Source organism: Plecotus auritus, assembly GCF_963455305.1.
Source record: "Plecotus auritus genome assembly, chromosome: X".
Lineage (NCBI taxonomy): Eukaryota > Metazoa > Chordata > Mammalia > Chiroptera > Vespertilionidae > Plecotus > Plecotus auritus.
The window spans coordinates 122709623-122727826 of NC_137784.1; the positions used below are offsets into that span (position 1 = coordinate 122709623).

General features: G+C 39.2%; 1 protein-coding gene across 4 annotated transcripts; it reads right to left on the minus strand.

Annotated features, from left to right (window-relative positions):
* Nucleotides 1-1729: 1729 nt before the first annotated feature.
* Nucleotides 1730-14713, minus strand: SLITRK4 (SLIT and NTRK like family member 4). Of its 4 annotated transcripts, none has more exons than XM_080653740.1 (2): nt 14321-14713; nt 1730-9850 (listed from the first exon to the last, which is right to left on the minus strand). In XM_080653740.1, the coding sequence occupies exon 2, from the start codon at nt 9798-9800 to the stop codon at nt 7284-7286; it is 2517 nt and encodes an 838-aa protein (XP_080509866.1). In that variant the 5' UTR covers nt 9801-9850; nt 14321-14713; the 3' UTR covers nt 1730-7283. The 4 variants fall into 4 exon arrangements, with proteins under 4 accessions (XP_080509866.1, XP_080509868.1, XP_080509865.1 ...); XM_080653742.1 differs by lacking the exon at nt 14321-14713 and adding an exon at nt 13487-13709; XM_080653739.1 differs by lacking the exon at nt 14321-14713 and adding an exon at nt 12997-13669.
* Between the last annotated feature and the right edge of the window lie 3491 nt (nt 14714-18204).

Genomic DNA, 18204 nt, shown 5'->3' on the forward strand with positions numbered 1-18204 from the left:
CTGACTTAATGTATTAACTTTTCTTTATTTCTAGAAGGTACAGAAGGAAATGAGCAGAGAGAAGTGTCCTGATTCTTTCTATAAATAACTTACTTCCCCAGGTGGAGATTGCCTTCTACTTTGAAGGAGAGCTATGAGTAAAACAACTTGTAGTTGTGAGCTAGAAGATAACCAGTAAATAAAAACAAATATAGCAATGTAGAATACATATGCAATTGAAATGTTATTTGATTGTGATAGTATTACAATGGCAAATATATACGTGGACATAGAATCTTACATTTTTGTGTGTGTGCTGCCACCGAGGATCAAACAAATGTGAAAATCTTCTTAAGCTAGCCCATGCCATAGATGACAAGGTTGTTTATACCACCAGAAGAGAAGAATTTCCAGCAGAGAGAGCTTGACAAATGTGATACATCCTGCTATGAAATAAGGGGACCCATGGCAGAGACATGGCTTCCCAGGGGTTCTTGCAGGAAATTGCTTCCGAAATATGCTCTTGGTAATTTGTATAGAAATACAATTTCTGAAAACAAAACAAAAGGCCTAGCTGCTTGTTACCACATAAGACACCCAAATGCTTGTATGTATTTATTTTGCTCCCTATCAAAATTCATTATATGCACTCAGTTGGTGTAGCTCAGTGGTTGAGTATCAGCCTATGAATTAGGAGGTCATGGTTTGATTCCTAGTCAGGGCACAAGCCCAGGTTGCAGACTTGATCCCCAGTAAGAGGATGTGCAGGAGGCAGCTGATCAATGATTATCTCTCATCACTGATATTTCTATTCCTCTCCCTTCCTCTCTGAAATCAATAAAAATATATGTTTTTAAAATTCACATATATGCTATGCATGTTTCACCTTTTGTTATCATTAAACACAATGCTACTTATTGTTTTTTGCAGAAAGAACTGTATCAGGATGCCCTGACAATCTGTCAATCCACGATGTTAGTCATCCCAGGAAAAAAAAAAATCTTTGGGGGCTGGAAAGGTAACTAGCTATTTTAATTGACCAATGAATTATTTGAAAACATATGAATTACTAGTGTTGTGTTGATATAGCCTACATGTCATATAATATATTTAAAAGAAATAAAGCAGAGAGAATAAGGAAAAAGAAGTCTATGATTTGACATATTTTATCATAATTTGTATCAGTAATCAGATTCTTGAGTTCTGTCTGCTAAGCAAATACCTTTTTTCTTTCTTAATAGTCCTTAGGCTTTATCCTCCCCAGTCTTAGCTTAGGTACAGAGCTATTCAGTCAGTAATCTTCAATATACTCTTTCTTCTCTTTTTTAACCTCCATGTTCCAATAATTTCTAATCTAATTCTCACCATGGGTTCTTTATTTTGGATCTAGATATTCCTCCATGATTCTCTGAATAATATTTGTGAAGGATGGTAGCAGGTTTCAATTTAAAGTGAAGCAAAAAGATATCATTTTGGCCTCCAAATACCTACTTTTGAAAAATCTAGGTAGTCGAGGAAGAAATGTTGTATTTGTTTACATCAATTGAATAATTCCTTTTGTGCATAATTCACTGTTTCTGTGTATTCGTGTGTGTGTGTGTGTATGTGTGTTTATAGGTATACCTAGACTATCCTGTAAACTAAGAAACAATTGCATCAGCTAAAAATCAGATTATTTACATTTCTTTGGATGTTGAGCTTCACTAATTTCATGCTAATGAACACACTGAATGGCTACAAATATGACCTATAAGAAAAAACTTTTATTAATGAAAACAGCATTAAAATTACTGATTATCAACTCAGAATTTTACCACAATGGTTCAGTTTACATGGAACAATGATTGAAATATACATTGCAATTCTTATTAGTGAGAGCAGAACTTATTCTGATTTCCAAAGGTTTCCATGAGCAGTTTCCACTGTACAGCATGGCTTCCTTAGGCTGTTAACTAGCAGGATAAGAAATTATCTGGTATCTGTGAGCTGCCAACTAAGAGAAATATATTGCTCAGGAGCTTTAGAAGACTATTTTCTTCCTATAGCTAATTTAAAAGTGATATTTTATATTTTTTCATTACATATTCATATAATTTCTCTGAAGGCCTTGTTCATGAGTTTTTTAAGTTAAACACGTATTTCTCACTTTTGATGTATTATTAAAATCATCAAAATTTCTATTTAGTCTGTGTGTCTACAAAAGCAAACTAAGGTGGAGAGCTGAGTAATTCTTTCCTAGTGCTGGATTCTGTAGCCAGTGGATCTGGTAATTATGATTTAATAAAAAATTAAAATTGTTTTATTCTCAAAAGCAATTATTTGGCTCAAAGTATTGAAGTAGTGTCTCAGAGTCCCACTTCATTTTCCCTCTGTGGACATAAGAACAGCAGTCTAAAAATAATCTTTAAAAATTAAAAAGTCATAGTGTTTCATATCAGATAGGCGATTCAGTTTGCTTTACTTGATTTCTCTTTCTAAAATGCAATGTTATCAACCAGTGGAAACTAAGACAAAATGAAATTTGAAAGTAGATTGAGGGCAGTTTTCTACAAAATAAGCTATTAAAATTCATTTAACCTCCCATTTGCTTTTAATTTAACAAAGGACAGATCCCCAGCAAATCTGTAATTGAGGGTTAACAATTATCAGATGAACTGGATATATGTCACCAGTAATTCCCGGTAAGTGAAGCCACAAACAGGATATTTTAGTTCAGTCCATCTGACCATAGTGACTAATTGAATGAGCACTGGAAATGAAGCCAAACCTTCATTTGATTTCACTTGTCTACATAACTGAGTGGCTGGACCCAAAGCCCCCGTGCTCAGTACTCAGAAAGAACTAAAAAAAAAAGTCATATATGCATGTGATGTATATCCTGTGATACATAAAACTTTTAGTCCAAAAGTATTTGTATAAGCTGCCTATACTGTTTACATTTTCAGCCTAGCTAGGTACAGACATAAGGCCACAGCGATATTAAATTATATTATCTCTCTCTGTTTTCCTCTCTCTGTATATCTCTTTCTATAAGGAAATGTGCCTATAACCCACTTTATTGGTCAATACAGTCTGTTTATAATCTTTGCTACCCTCAAATGAACCATAATGCAGTTGGCTCATGTTTCTCAATCATAATAACCCTGGTAACTAATGGACTGATGATTTTGGTCATGTTTGAAACATACAAATCACAATCCACCCCTTAAATAGGTAAGTAACCAGTCAAGCTGGCCATGAATTATAGGGATCATGAAATTTTTCAATCGATAATTAAGACAATATTATATTTGCTTGTCTGCAGTTATGTCAGATTCCAACGGATTAATCAGAATGAGCAAGAATCAAAGCATGTTGATCTTGGCACTGTCTTACTCTTCTCCAAAGAGGCTGCCAATGGAAGGGAACACAGATTGCAAAGATGTTTGAAAAGAAAGCATCTCTTTTCATAGATTTAACAATTAAGTTGAATACAAACAGTATTCTATAGCTCTATGCCTTACCCTCAAATCTAGATGAAAAGATCATTTCGGTTACTGCTTTATTTCTTCTGAAAAATAATGGAAAGATAAATATATTTAACAAACTATGGCTTCAGAAATACCATTGTAGCAAACAATTTTATTAATACTTTCATAAAAATGGCATTTAATAAATTTTCTCTAATACCTTGATGTTATTAAAAGCAAACAAAAGTTATTAAAACAGTTCATTTCTGTGATTACATTAATGTTTATAGCATTACTTGATTTTGTCATATAAACTAACCAAAAATACTAATAATCAAATCAGGGTAAAAACAATACAGTGTGTTTTCTTTACTTTATTTCAAAATAGTGATTATAAATACATTTTTAATATATTTTCTCCCCCAGCTCTTTGGATGTGACAACAATAACAAAACAAAACAAAACCTCACTGTGCTCATTTCATACATTGTCAATGTACAAATCATGCAAAAGGTATTATAGATTACTGCCATACATTTTTAGATGTGTTCTCTTATTTCAGCAATACCTGTTGACATTACTCATGAGGCCATGCCCTGTATAATTTATGCATTCTTGTGGCTTAAAGAAATGAATTGTTTTTAAAAGTAACAAAAGAAAGCTGGTCTTAAATGATTTTCTAATTAATATATTTATTGAGTTTATTATGCAGAATGGAAAACTAAATATAGAATATAAATTGCCTTATAGACTTCAATCACTGTATTTTAATAGCTGCTTTCTCATAAAATTACACAAAGATTTACTTTTAAATAATTGAATCATCTTTATTGATTTCATAAAAAAATAATTTAAAACTTGATTTATATTACATGAACATAATATATTGTCTCAACCCCTTCACTGATTTATATGCTCTAATTTTCTTTGCAACTATTCTAATAGAGTCCAAGCACATGATACAGTGCCAAGAAGCCCACAATATGTCAGACCACATTAGAAATGAACACTTCTTGGATTTTCTATATTTGAATCAAAACCAAAAATGCTGTATTGACATATATAGCACTCCTGCAGGGGTTAAACTAACATCAAGGTTATAGTTGAAGTCAACAAAATGTAGATACAGTATTTTAACTGCTCTTGTACTCAACTAAAAATTTATGTCTAACAACATTATCATAAAATATACAAGTAGAACTAATGAAAGACAGGTGCAAAATAGTATACACTGTATAATGTAGGCACAATGACTTTAGTTAAGGAAAATATATCAACCTTAACCAAGGATTTGTTACTGTCATTCACTTACAATTAGATCCTCCAAATAACCACATACATTTAAATTACTTTTTTAAAAGTTGAACATTTACACCTTTCAGCAGAATAGTTTGAGATAGCCAATATGCTACAGGAAGCTTTGAGATAGTGGCAGGTACTCTTGCCATTGACAATTGCAGAAACCTTGAATCATCTTCAAAGCATCACCTGAATAAAAAGCATCATCCCAATGACCTATGAGCCCCAGATCATGGATGGAGCTTTCCGGTTCCTCCCTTAAGTGTCTACTTAAGATTTTTCAATCCATCCACACTTTATTGACAGGATAAACGAAAACGTTTTATTTGAAACCTTTTCATCTTTATCCTGTCAGTATGCTTTAGGAGCCCTTTAATCCATGGATACATGCAAGCATTGTAATGGTATATTAAAAGTCCTTATGAAATTATAGATGAAAACAAGCTGTTGGGCACATATCTTCATGTCCTTTCTTTCAAGGTCAGAAAGTATTTGTTTGTATTTTTTAAATATTCATATAAAGTTTTCACAAACATTGTCATGAAAATTAAAACTACACATTAAAGTTTTAAGAGCACCAGCACATACATATGGAGACTATTCTTTTTGCTATTAAAAAAAAATCTCCAATTATCGATATGTATACATACACACACACACACACACACACACACACACACACACGTCCAAGAATGCCAAGTTGTCTGTTTCTTTATCTTGGAACAAACATAGAAAGCCCTGAAATTAGTAATCAATAAAGGGACTGCTGTTACAACTTTAATCATAATATCATTTTAGAAGCTGTACTAAAACATTTGCCACTTGAAATTCATGAAGAATATATATGTTGTTTACCTTCTTGGTCATTTTACTTATGAATACAGTAGTTATAAGAGATGGAGCACAAAAAATATATATACACAGGCAGACCAAGAAAGCAATGTGTTTCAGGATGTCACTACTAATCGGGAGCTCCTAAAAATCTTCAAATCTCTCCCATTATCAAGTATTTCCTTTCTTTGACCAAGTTTGACTCAGCAGTTAACAGCACAAGCAAACACAGTGGCATATCATTTGTAGTTGCAGAGTGTAAACTAATCTGAGATCAATGAAAGCATTTTACAGTGTGGCTTTGATAGCCAAGATAACCATGATGTTTACTGTTCTATTTGATTATCTGATAGTAGTCAGAATGATGAAAGAACAGGAATACTGATGCATACGAGATATAACTATTAACCTTACTCATTACTTTTTTTAAATATTTGTCGTTAAAACTATTTGAAGTAAGCTCATAGAATCCTGAAAAGCAAGACAACTGATGGCGAATAACAACTGCCCCAGACACGATACTATAAAAAACTAAGGGATCTATTTTAAAATGCACAATCGGTAACAAATCTGAAGAGATAATATGCTAAATTCTCAAGAATAGCACAGAACTTTTTTTTAAATATTTTTGTTGCTTTTTTGTTTTTTTATTTTGTTTTATTTTTAAATTATACCTGATCACAATGTCCAGAATATTTCTGTACATATAAGCTTCAGTTTCAGTTTGGTATATTGTCTCTGTCTAAATTTATACTTATTGATAAATTCCCTGTGATCAGGAAAACAAGTCAGGCATATTAAATACATATTAAGGAGTACATATTTTCCTATTTAGTATACAAAGTACTTCATAAATATGAATTATGTTACAAAAATAGCTTTTGGTGCGCTCACACGGTAAGCACTTTGCTAATTTTGGACAACCTTTAAGGATTGTGGGTATTTCACATAACTGAGAACAAACTCTAATGTTAGTTTAAGTTGAGCCATGTTTAATTCTGATAAACATCACATATTTCTTCAGATCACCACAAATGCTATGTAACTCATGTTGTTTTTTTCTCTCTTAGGTTTTATGTATAGACAGGTAATGCTTAAAGTGTTCAAATTTATTTTATACTTATGCAATGCATATTTTAAACAAATATTTTCACAATTTAACATTATAAATCCAGTGCTTTCAAGATGCAGGCCATAAATGTTATCGATTTACAAATACTATCGAATGTTCTCTCTTTGCATGCTTTTTGTTTTACTTTTCAGATAATCTTACATAGAGTTGTTACAATGCCACAAATCAGAAGGAGTATTCCAGTTCCACCAACTTAATCTACGTGCAAGATGAAGGACCCATCTGAGGTGTGAACACTGGTACCAGTTTTCTTGACTTTGCTTTACAAAGCACAAAGAGACGAAGGTTTTGCATTGGGGTACAAAACAGATTTGCCTCTTGAGGTTAAATTCAGTGTATTATGTATATAAAGCATCCCTTTGGCAATAGAGTTTGCAGTATCCCCACAGAACTCCACAGTATAGGTTTTATGCAGTAAAATCTATTGGAGATTCTCTTCTACTGGACACATCTTTGCAGCTCAGTTAATGAGACACCCTTGGAAACACCTGCCTCTATGCCTATTGATAACATAGTATTTGGAAGTTAGAAATCAACAAAAGGCACTTTCATCATTAAATAAATGTCCTCTGCATGAAGTAAAATTTCGTGACCTAGATCTTGTTCAAAGCTGTCTGCTCCTCAAGGACTTGTAGGTAGTCGGGGGAACTCTGGAGTTTTGCCTTCAGTTCGAAATACTCGCTGCTCTTCCTTTGCTCCACCACAATTTTACTGTGGTTGCCACCTATCAATGACTTCTTGTTTTTCTTGTCTTGTTTTTCTGGATAACGGATCTCAAAGCCACTGACACCTATGCTGTTGTACTCCTTTTTGCTTTCGAGAAAATTCTGAATAAACACGTTGGAATCCCTGCTCGGGAATAATTCATCCAGCTCATCAATTGTGCTCAATCTCTTCCTGCTATCCACATGTAACAAATCTTTCTCCTTGTCGGCAACATTTCTCATGATGACTTTCTGTCCTGGGGGATCTGAAAACATGAAGCCAGTTTCAGACTCTTTCAAGCCACAGGTGTGGCTCTTGCTCATCTGTTCTATGGTTTGTGGAATGAAAGCTTCTGTGCTCAGTCCATCCTTTTTATTGGTTTTGTGGTCATGCTTCCTCAGCTGTAGCTGCATGGAACCACACTCTGCATTCCCCAGGCCTTCATGCTTCACCGTGGGTTTCTTGTTTCGTCGCAGCACAAAAACAAGAAGGCAAAAAGCAACAAACACAGTTAAAATGAGGACCACTAAGATACTTAAGATTAAAATAGACAGAGGCACTGGGCCTCCAGGAGGACTTCGAATGGGACCCAGTGGGGTGGTGAAGGTAATGGCAGGTGCAGGGCTCGTGAATGGTGCAGATGGCTTGTTTAAGAGTTTGGGACATAAGATTTCATTTTTGAGGGACTTCAGTTCAATGTTGGCAAACTGAACAGGTGTTTCACATTTTAGTTCTTTCACAACAATCCCGTCATTCAACTTCTCCAGCCACAGCTTTAATGCCACTAAGTCACAAGTGCAGTCCCACGGGTTGCCCTCCAAGTCAATCTGTGTCAGAGACTGCAGCTGATCGAGAACTCCACTGACAGGTAGGTACATGAATTTGTTGTTCCTCAGGTTCAGTCTCGCAAGGGGTGCTCCAGAAAAAATGTAAACGGGAAAGCTCTTTAAGAGATTGTTGTTTAAGTATAGTAGCTGCAAATTTGGCAGCGAGTCAAAGGTGCCCGCTAAGATTTCTTTAATCAAATTGTATTCCAAGTACAGATACTGCAGGTTATGAAGGCCTGAAAATATTTCAGGATAAAGTCTTTCAATCTGATTGCCATTGAGATACAGCCTGCGTAAATTAGTGAGATTGTGGAATACATCTCCCTTTATCACTGTAATTTGATTACTGCCTAAATGGAGCAAATCCAGTCCTTCAAACTCGGCAAAGTCTGAGATGTCCACATCTTTGATGCTGTTGCCATTGACATGCAACTTCTTGGCATTTAAAGGTTTCGGTATCAGTTCAGACATGGACTGTATATTTTTCTCTTGGCAGTTGACACTCAGTCCAAAATCTGAAGGATGTGTTTTGCAAAAGCAAGGCGCTGGGCAAGGTGTAAGAGGAGGCACCCTTGTTTGATAAGACACAATCTGACTAAGATTGCGGTTGGAGAGGGCTTTGCCTGCCACGATTCCAGAGATCTTGGAAGGATTTGTAGTTTTCGGTGGTTTGGTCACTAATCTGTGGAAGGATGTTTGAGTAGTGTGACCACTGGGAGTGGTATAGCTGGTTTCCAGCTGAGATGGAGGCAGGATCCGTACATCAAAATCACTGCCTGTGCCCATGGGGCATAATTCTTGTTTGTTGGTTTCTTTTAAAAGCCTTCCATATAAGTCACTGGGAGTTTCACAGATAGCTTCTCCTATGTAAATGTTATATGGCATATTCTCCAGCCAAGCTTTTAAAGGCAACAAATCACAGCTACAGTTCCAGGGGTTATCTTCCAGTTGCAACTCAACAACTCGGCCTATGTGTTCCAGAACTCCGATATAGGGGAGCTTCTGGATTCTGTTTCCTCGTATATCCAGATGGGTCAAAGATGCGAATCGGAAAATATTATCAGGAAGGAATGAAATCAGATTGTCATTAAGAATGAGAACTTTCAGTTTGTGGAGCTTATTGAAGGCTCCTCGTTCAATATACTTGATTAAATTGTAGTCAGCCTGGAGATACTCCAAGTTCTCTATGCCAAGGAAAGTGTCAGCTCGGAGAATCTTTAATTCATTGTTGTTCAAGTGCAACTGCTTTAATGCACTGAGCCCAAGAAAGGCTCCTCCCTCAATGTTCTGCAGTTTATTATTTCCCAGCTGCAGGGATACTGCGTGTGAAAAATTCAAGAATGTATTTGGATAAAGAATATTTAAAAAATTGTTTTGGAAATTGAGGTGATAAAAATTTGACCAAGGTGGTTTCAGCTGGTTTGGTCGGTAGACTGAAACCTTTTCACAGTTGACATAGAGCACATTCTCCACTGACACACAGGAGCACACATTGCAAATTTCCACTGATATGTCAGAATCTGCATTTGTCGAAGAAGAAATCAGGACTGACAAAATCAGAAAGAGCCAAAGAAACATCTTCTTGCAATCGGCATGCAATTTTATGCTTCTGAATAAAGAGAAATAATCTAAAAAATAAGAAGAAAACATTTTTCAATGATTATTGCTAGAAAAATTACTTGTATTTATAAATGCAGTTAACTGAAAATTTGGCAAGCCATAGCAAACACGTGACTATAATTATTAGCTTTGAATTTTTAAGGTACCAAAAGCTCCGAGTATTCTCATTTAGCCAACACTAACCACCTAAAAAGTGTTACATTTTATTTCCATACCTGTAGTTTATACAAAATTTACATGTGCACAACACATGAAAAACAACAGGAAAAGACTGTTGATCTTACTTAAACCTTAAAAATCTGAGATATTTTCTCTACTTGGACCACCAAACTGTGCTCTTGAACAAACACAGACCTTAAGCTTTCTATTTGCAACTCTAATGACTGATCTGAGCCCATCAAGTCAGCCATGTAGTTTGCATCACAAAGGCATTTCAGTTTGTAGAGGTCTGCTCTCTAGGCTTCAGCGGGATAAGAGGCTGAGCAGAGAAAATATTAGGTCCCTGAGTTCAATGGAGGATGCCAATGGGAGAATTGGGTTGCTGTAAGGGGACAGTCCAAAGGCCAAGGTGGACGGAGCCCTGGGAAGAGATCTGCCTGAACTTCAGCCCATTAGAAAGCACATTGCCATAAATCAGTTCATTCCTGTACACTGCTGCCTTAAAAAACCCACAGATGACCCTGTGATGTTTTGGAAAAGAACCGAGTAGGGAAGGCCAAGTTTTAGATTCCATTTTGATAAATAAACAGTATCTAACTTCCTATCAGTGATCTTCCAAACCGTGAAAAAATACCTTTTGTCTTTGAGTCCCTGAAAGCAGGAGAGAAACCTATTTGCTCCTGCACTGTCTAGCTGACGTCCAAACAGCTTTCCCTCCCTCAAGAACCAGCTCTCCTGCCTACCTTGCCCTCTTCCATTCCTTCTCGTGCCATTTTGAACCCAGGTCCCACAGGCACTTGGCTCAAATGTTTATCTCCTTCACTTTGACCACAGATTGCCACTGCTGAGGAAGATGTAACACACTATGATTGTTGAGTGGCTCTAGTTGCAGCCCCAAATACATTTATTACAGCAAATGTTTGCCCTAAAATCATCATTTCCCAAACACAACCTTCCAAATATTACTACCCCATGTCTCTGTTTCTAAACAAATCAAAAATCAATTTAGTGGAGTTTAATGCTTAGCAAATTAACCTGTTTTAGCCAATTCCTTAAATACCACATGCATACACAAATATATGCAAATGCTACATGGAAAAGATTAAAAGAAACAACAAGAATTCTTGTTTTATTGATGCCATTTTAGCCATGTAAGTATTTTCCATCTTGAATGGAAAGCTGGCTGCAATTACAATATAGTTATCACCAAATATTAATTAAATTACCCAGGAACACACAATGCAGGAATAATACAAAGCCAGAAGTGTCACACAGAAACACCTTTGTGTCTTTTGCCCATGAGGAATCAGCTAGTGGTAAAGTGAACATGTCTCAAGGTAGACAACCCAATAGGCAAGACCCAGAAATATTTGCATTTTAAGTAATTTGGTTCAGCATACAGACAGAACTGCCTAGATGTTCCTTGGCTGATGTATGGAAATGCATTCCCCCATTCACCATGACAGCTTGATTGATAGCACAGAAAGAAGTCATAATTCTTACGTATGACATCATTCAAACCAACTTGCATTGTAAAAGCAAATTTTCACCACTTGATCTTTTTGCTTTGCTATAGATGTGTTTTTCAACAGCCATCCAGGTTTGGTTGAGTCATTTCTTGTTATACCCCCCCATCCCCCCCCCAAAAAAAGTAACCAAGTTAAAAACAAAACAACAAAGAAAAGAATAATCTGAATTCAGTACACAAATAATGACAAGGAGCAACAACAGATCTGAAATTGCATTAGAAGCTACCCTTCTCCTCCCAATTTCTACTTTAAGTGAGGGGGAGGGGGGAGTGTGAAAGGTACAAGGACTAGCTAGGAACTTCCCAAATGCAGGTCTGTGAAACAGAGGCAGCCAAAGCAGCTGGAGAACCTAGCAAGAGAGCTGAGGAGTCGTGGGAGAGAAGGGGAGACAGAAAGGGCAAGAGAACATGGAGAAGTGGAAAGGGGAGAAGGGAGCAAGCAAGAGGGAAGGGGGCATTGCATGTAAACGAAAGAAACGTCACATTCACATGGTACCACTAAAACATGCCCACTTAAAAAATAAGGAGGGGGAATGAAGAGGGGGAGGCAACAAAAAAAGAAAACACCAAGTATAAGTTGGGTACCAAAGTCATCTCTTGGGCTGCCAAGAGCTGCCCGGTTCTCTCTCTCTCTCTCTCTCTCTCTCTCTCTCTCTCTCTCTCTCTCTCTCTCTCCCCACCCCCCCCCCCCCCTTGAGGACCCTAGGCTTCCAAGGCTGGCCAGGACTGCATAAACCTAGCCTTACCACAAATCCAGTATCTACCCCAGTGCTGCGCCTGCCGCTCCGCGATCCTGTGGAGGCAGCTGGCCTGTGGGGGATCAAAGGAACCAGGAGGGTGGGCCGAGGTGGCACCCCTGGAGCTGGCACAGGAAACCTCAGTCCGACTGCCTAAAGCAGAGGGGATGCTCACTGTTCCCTACCTGGAGCCGGCAGAGACGCGCCTGGAGGGGCCATTGGCTATAGCGTGTACTGCAATGTTTTGCCGCATCCCTTTGCCCGGAGCCGGCACCAGCCCCCCTCCCGGGTCCGGCCCGAGCAGCGGCCTCTAGGGTCAGACAGCGGAGGTGGGGACCGCTGGGGATGTCGCGGAGGGCTTCAGCCCCTCTGGCACACATTTCTTAGCGCGCTCGCGTCCCACAAGGGACAACTGCTGGAGTTTCCATGGGCCTCTCTAGACCTGGGCGTGCGGTGGTTGAGGGAGAAGAGATTACTAGCTCGGGCCAGGGGGGCAATAGCCACTGGGGTGTCATTGGCCCGCTTGTCACAGGCATAGTGACCCTGTCCTTCCTTAGCCAAGAGCGGCGGTCCAGAATCCCCCTTGCCCGCCCCCAACCCCCACCCAGCAGCCAGGCCAGCCACAAAATGCTGCTCTCACCAAGCCAGAAATCAGCTCAACATTTGGGCATCTTGCAAAGTCGCGCTGCCAGCGCTTGCCCAGCTTTGCAGGGCTTTTAGAGTTACGCACCGGCTTCTCTCATATCCCCTTTCTTGCAGGGTGCCAGCTGTCTTCGACCAGCTCCCGGGCCACTGCCGGAGCTCCAGATCCAGGTTCGCCTAGAGTACCTGCGACAGGGGCACAGAAAACAAAGCCCAACGCACCGGCCCTAGACTAGGACACTCCCCGCTGTCCCAGCCTCCCTGGGGGCAGCGAAGCTAAGGACATCGGATTCCTTCGGCCCTCAGGGACTTGTGACCACTCCGTGGACAGGCAAGAGGGAGCGGCGGCGGAGTAGCCACTACGGCCGCTTTGGCCACTCAGCCGGCCCCAAACCAACACGACCCAAACTAAAAATAATAAGCTCCTGGCCTCCCTCCACTCAAGAGCGCGCGCGCGCGCACGAACACACACACACACACACACACACACTCACACTCACAGGCACTAGCCAACTGAGCAGGGAAGAGGCAGCGTGTGTCGGTGCAGTTATCTCAGCCCCCGCTGGAAATTCACCCACCTCCGGAGCCTGGTGGCTCTTGTAGGGCCTGGGGCTCCGCGATCCGCGCTGCAGTTTCAGCGATGGTCACTACGTGATCCCAGCTCCAGCTCGTAGGCACCCGCTCTTCCGTCAAACCCACGGAGCAGTCGGGGCAGGCAAGCTGGCGGGCAGCGGCGCGCGCGCACACACACCCGGCCAGACACCGCGCGCGCACCCAACGGCTCGCACAAGGGCTGCACCTTTACATACACTTGCTTAATCCCCGCCCCCGCCACCCCCACTGCCCCCCCCCCAGCACCCGCTCGGCCCTCCCTCCCGACACTCAAGCACCTCGACCCCCGCACATTCCTTAGCTCCTCCGTCCCCCACCTAGACACCCCCACTTGATTTCTACCCATATGCCTGGAAAGAGAGCACTTTCCTCCTGGCATCCGCCCCCTCTTTATGCCTAAAACATCCCCTGGGGAGGAGCGACCCCTTTTCTCTCGCAAAGAGACACTGGTTCCCTAATGCGAGGGCGCCAATCTCCATCCCCCCACCACAAACACGCACACTCCAGTCCTTTCTCCTCCCCCAGTCCCCTAAGAACAAGGCGCGCGCGCGCGCGCACACACACACACACACACACACACACACACACAACGAGCGGGCGTTCTTCTGAAAGAGCAACCAAGAACCCCAGCAAAGCCAAAGAAACATCGAAGAGCCAGAGGGAAGATAGGTCGAGGGAGGTAGACAGGGGCGTCGAGTCTCCGAGAAACTGAATAATTCCAGGATGGAGGGGGGTGAGTCAACAACAATGACATTCAAAGGCAACAATCGCACTTGGGCTTTGTATCACGGGTACAGTACCTTTGGCTAATTGTCACCCGGCAGAACAGAGGGCTCCCGGAGTACTTCTTCAGTAGCGGGAGATCCTGGATGGAGTCTTCTTTGTGGCCAGTTTCCCGGGATCCAGTAGTATTTGCACTCCCCCTACCTGTCTGCGCGTAAGGGGCTGGGGGCTTTAAGGCAAAAGTGTGAAGCTTTAGCCCAAAGTGAGACTATTTCCTGGATTTAGGAGTCGGTTAATTCTCCGTACCTCAGAACTCTGTGAGCCTTTGGTGTTGAACAGCTTAAGCAGGGTGATTAAGGAGCTGGGGTGGGGAGAGGGGGATAGTGGTAGAGGAAAAAGGTGTGGGACTGGGAGAGATGCCGCACTTGCTACCAAAAGAAGAAAAAAAAAATCTGCTTTGGCTACTGAGCATGCCCAGTCCCTAGCTCAAGCCCTATAAGGGAGGCATTGTGTGCATTCCACTTCTCCAGGCTTTGGTGGTGACCAGGAGGAGACTTTGGTTAGGGAGGGTGGTGGTGAATGGGAGACTTTAGGGGAAGGGAAGCAAGGTTTAAAGCTTTGGGGCTGAGCAGATGGGTTTGTGAAGAGACCCTCGGGATACCTCTGGGAGACAGGAAAGGAGACCAAATGGTCTAAGAAAAGTCACTTCAGTAGCCCCTTCACTGTCATGTCTGTACTAAAAAGGCTCTAGCAGTTGCATCTCAAACATCCATCCAGAGTCTGCATATTGCACGTGTGAATAGTCTAGGCCCCTTTCTTCTACCCATTTGTTAGTGCTTCCACAGAGGGTAGGAATATTCCAAGGAAGAGCTAATATTCAAACCAGTTTCGTGCAGAATGGTAATTGAGTCCTTATGTTTGATAAGAAAGCAAATCTAACTATGTTGGTTATCTTGTCTGTATTTCAAATACCTCGTTTTCCTAACAAGAAATGGCTGAATTTATCCTTTAGCTCCCTTTCCCCCTAACCTTGCAGTTTTGTAGGGCTTGGCAAAGAAAAACAACTCTTTTTCTTTACTTTGTGTCCATGGGAATAAACTGGCTTTAGGTAAATAGAGCTAAATTATAAGTGGGAAGTATTTCCCTAGGACTCCTAGTAGTCCATTCTTTCACACATTTCAGGTAATACTGCAGGGTCCATTTATTAAGGATCTAATCCACTTATTCAAATTCCAGTAGCTCTATCTACTATACAGATAGCCAGTACCCAGAAATGCTTTTACTTAGAAATGGAACTCTTTTAAGCTAAAACTAGCAAGAGCTTTGAAACCAGAATTTGGCTGTCTGCCTGAACTCCTACAGTTAAACATTTACCATAATTGGTTGATGTTTAAAGGCCTCAAATTGAGGCAAAAAAAACCAATGAGCAAAGGATTTATTACATTCTTTGTGGATACTGCCTTACCTTCTATATCATTTGTAGTATCTATTCATATAGTTTATTTTTTAATTTTTGTCATTTCAATATGCTACCTTTAGGCTATACTCTTGCAAATGTTTTCTGGACTCAGTATTTATACAGAGATACACATACATTATTTAAATGAATATTTAAATAGATATGTGTATATAGGCATATTTCTTTATGACCTTGGTGAATATTGCATCTTTTATAAAGAACCCTTTCTTCACCTCCACTCTCATTGCTCTTAAAAATTTCATCTTTCTCTTTTAAAATCAACCTAGAGGCAGAAATTGAGTGGGCAGCAATGGTAAAATTTGCTATATTCAATGTGAAATCCATTATGAAATAACATTGCTTAAGGAAACACGAAAGAATCTGTCCATAACAACATATGTAATTGTGCAGCTTCTCTTGGTAAGTGAAATGTGTTTCCTTCATAGGTAACAGCTGCAGTATGTTGAAAAATCCCTCTACAGTTGTACATTTGAACAATACAGATCCTACTAATTAAGAACTCACAGTTGCACTATATTGTAAATGCAATTTGAAAGTGGTAATGGATACCAAAACAAGTTGCCATTTATTCTAAATGCGCAGGTTTCAGGAAGCTACAATATATTTTATCAGGATAGGTGAATTGTTTGTCCTTTGCTATAAATGTTAACAAGATTCAATAGGATGAGCCAAACATTTTTTACCTGAAACTATAATACACATTCCAACTATATCATAGCTGAAAAGGCCAGGTTTGGACAGTAAATATCAGATGATTTAAAAGTTTATCTTTAGCAACTTTAAAAACTTTTGAGAGTTGACTATATTTGACTGCAATAACTGTGGAATGTTCTCCATATGGATCTGGAGACAAAAATCTGAAAAAAGTACACCTAGAACATCAATAAAGTTAAGTTAATAATAGTGCTAATAACCTGGTTAATATCAAATCGTTAAAATGAATGCTTTAATTTGCTGCTTAAAAGTGACAAAGTGGGTACTCATAGAAATAACATAGAAGTAACAGCTTCCAAGCCTTCTGTTTCTTTTGCATTCAAAGTAATTTTAAAAAACCAACCCTTTAGTCCTGCAGTCTCCTTTCTATCTCTTAGTACATGTGATATCCATAGGACAACAGTAAACTTAGGGAAATTGCTAGCTTAAGAAAAGGAAAGGAAATATATAAATAAATAAAAGTGTTAAGGAAACTTCAGCACTATTTATGGCAATCCAAAGCAAAACAAATTGGTGTTCTTCTAAAATGCATGAATGCAAATATTGTGAGCCAGATTTGTAATGGCTTCAGTTTTTCTGCATGTTCCATTGCCCTTAATCTTGGCTTTGAAAGAAGTAGACCTGACCATAGTACTATGCTGATACACTGTGTCTCTCTCCCTCAGGGCTTAAAACAACTGCACCAGGAATTTCACCAAGCTTCTGGGTAGCCATAATTCCAAAGGCAGCTCTAGTAAATTAAACACTAACAACAAAAAATAACTCCAACAAAATATGGCCCTAGTCAGTGATCTTTCACTTTCATTGTATTTTTCATTTACTCTACCTTGTCCTGCTGCTGCTTAAAATCAAATTAGTCTTAATATTGGTATCCAGGTATCACAGATTATTCAGTGTATCTTAATTTCAAAAATTTATTTATACTCTGGAATTTAAAATAATTAAAAACTTGGCATATCTCTAAGTGGAATACAAAAAAAAAAGTTCTTAGGATGTTAATATATCTTCTTCAAAAGATGTTTCTATGATGAAATGAATTTAGGAGACCCTGATAAAGCTAAGCATTTTTTTTTAATTTTGGGAATTCTCAGTAAATTCAATTGTATTGAAAATGAATTCTGACTTAGAAGGGAAAAGGAATAGGTAGAGCATGTACAATTTCTCATACTTATTTGACAATGTAATCCTTTTTTATATATACTTTGAGAAACCTTGTGCTAATTGCTCATTTTTGCAAATTTTATGGAACTTAGAAGCTGAAAAGTAGCTTTCAGATCATAATCTAATTCATACCATAGTTGCTACTATCTATTGAGTGCCTCTTCTTAGTCATGTTGTCCCAAAACATCATTTTGTTCTATGAACAATACTACAAGGGAGAGATTCTTCTTAAAAAAACAAAGTTCAGGGAACTTAAGTGATTTGTCCAAGATCACACAGTGAATAAGTGACAGTCAAGATTTGACCCCAGGTTTTTGAGGTTTTCCTGAAACTGTACAATTTCTTGCCCACAGAGGAATCAAAGCACTTTTAATTTTGAAAGCTTAATATATAAACCAAGCTTAAAGAATAAACCAATAAAGGACATGAAAATAAGTTGTGCACTACAGGCATTACAGGGTCTCTTAAGTCAGCTGATTTTACCCTTCCCCAATAGTGGGCTTATTCAATTCACCCTGCTCTTTCAATTTTTATACCTAAGTTGATTCTGAACCTGTGATGATATCTCAAGTGTCTCCTTTGCTACTGCCAAATAAAGCCATGAAG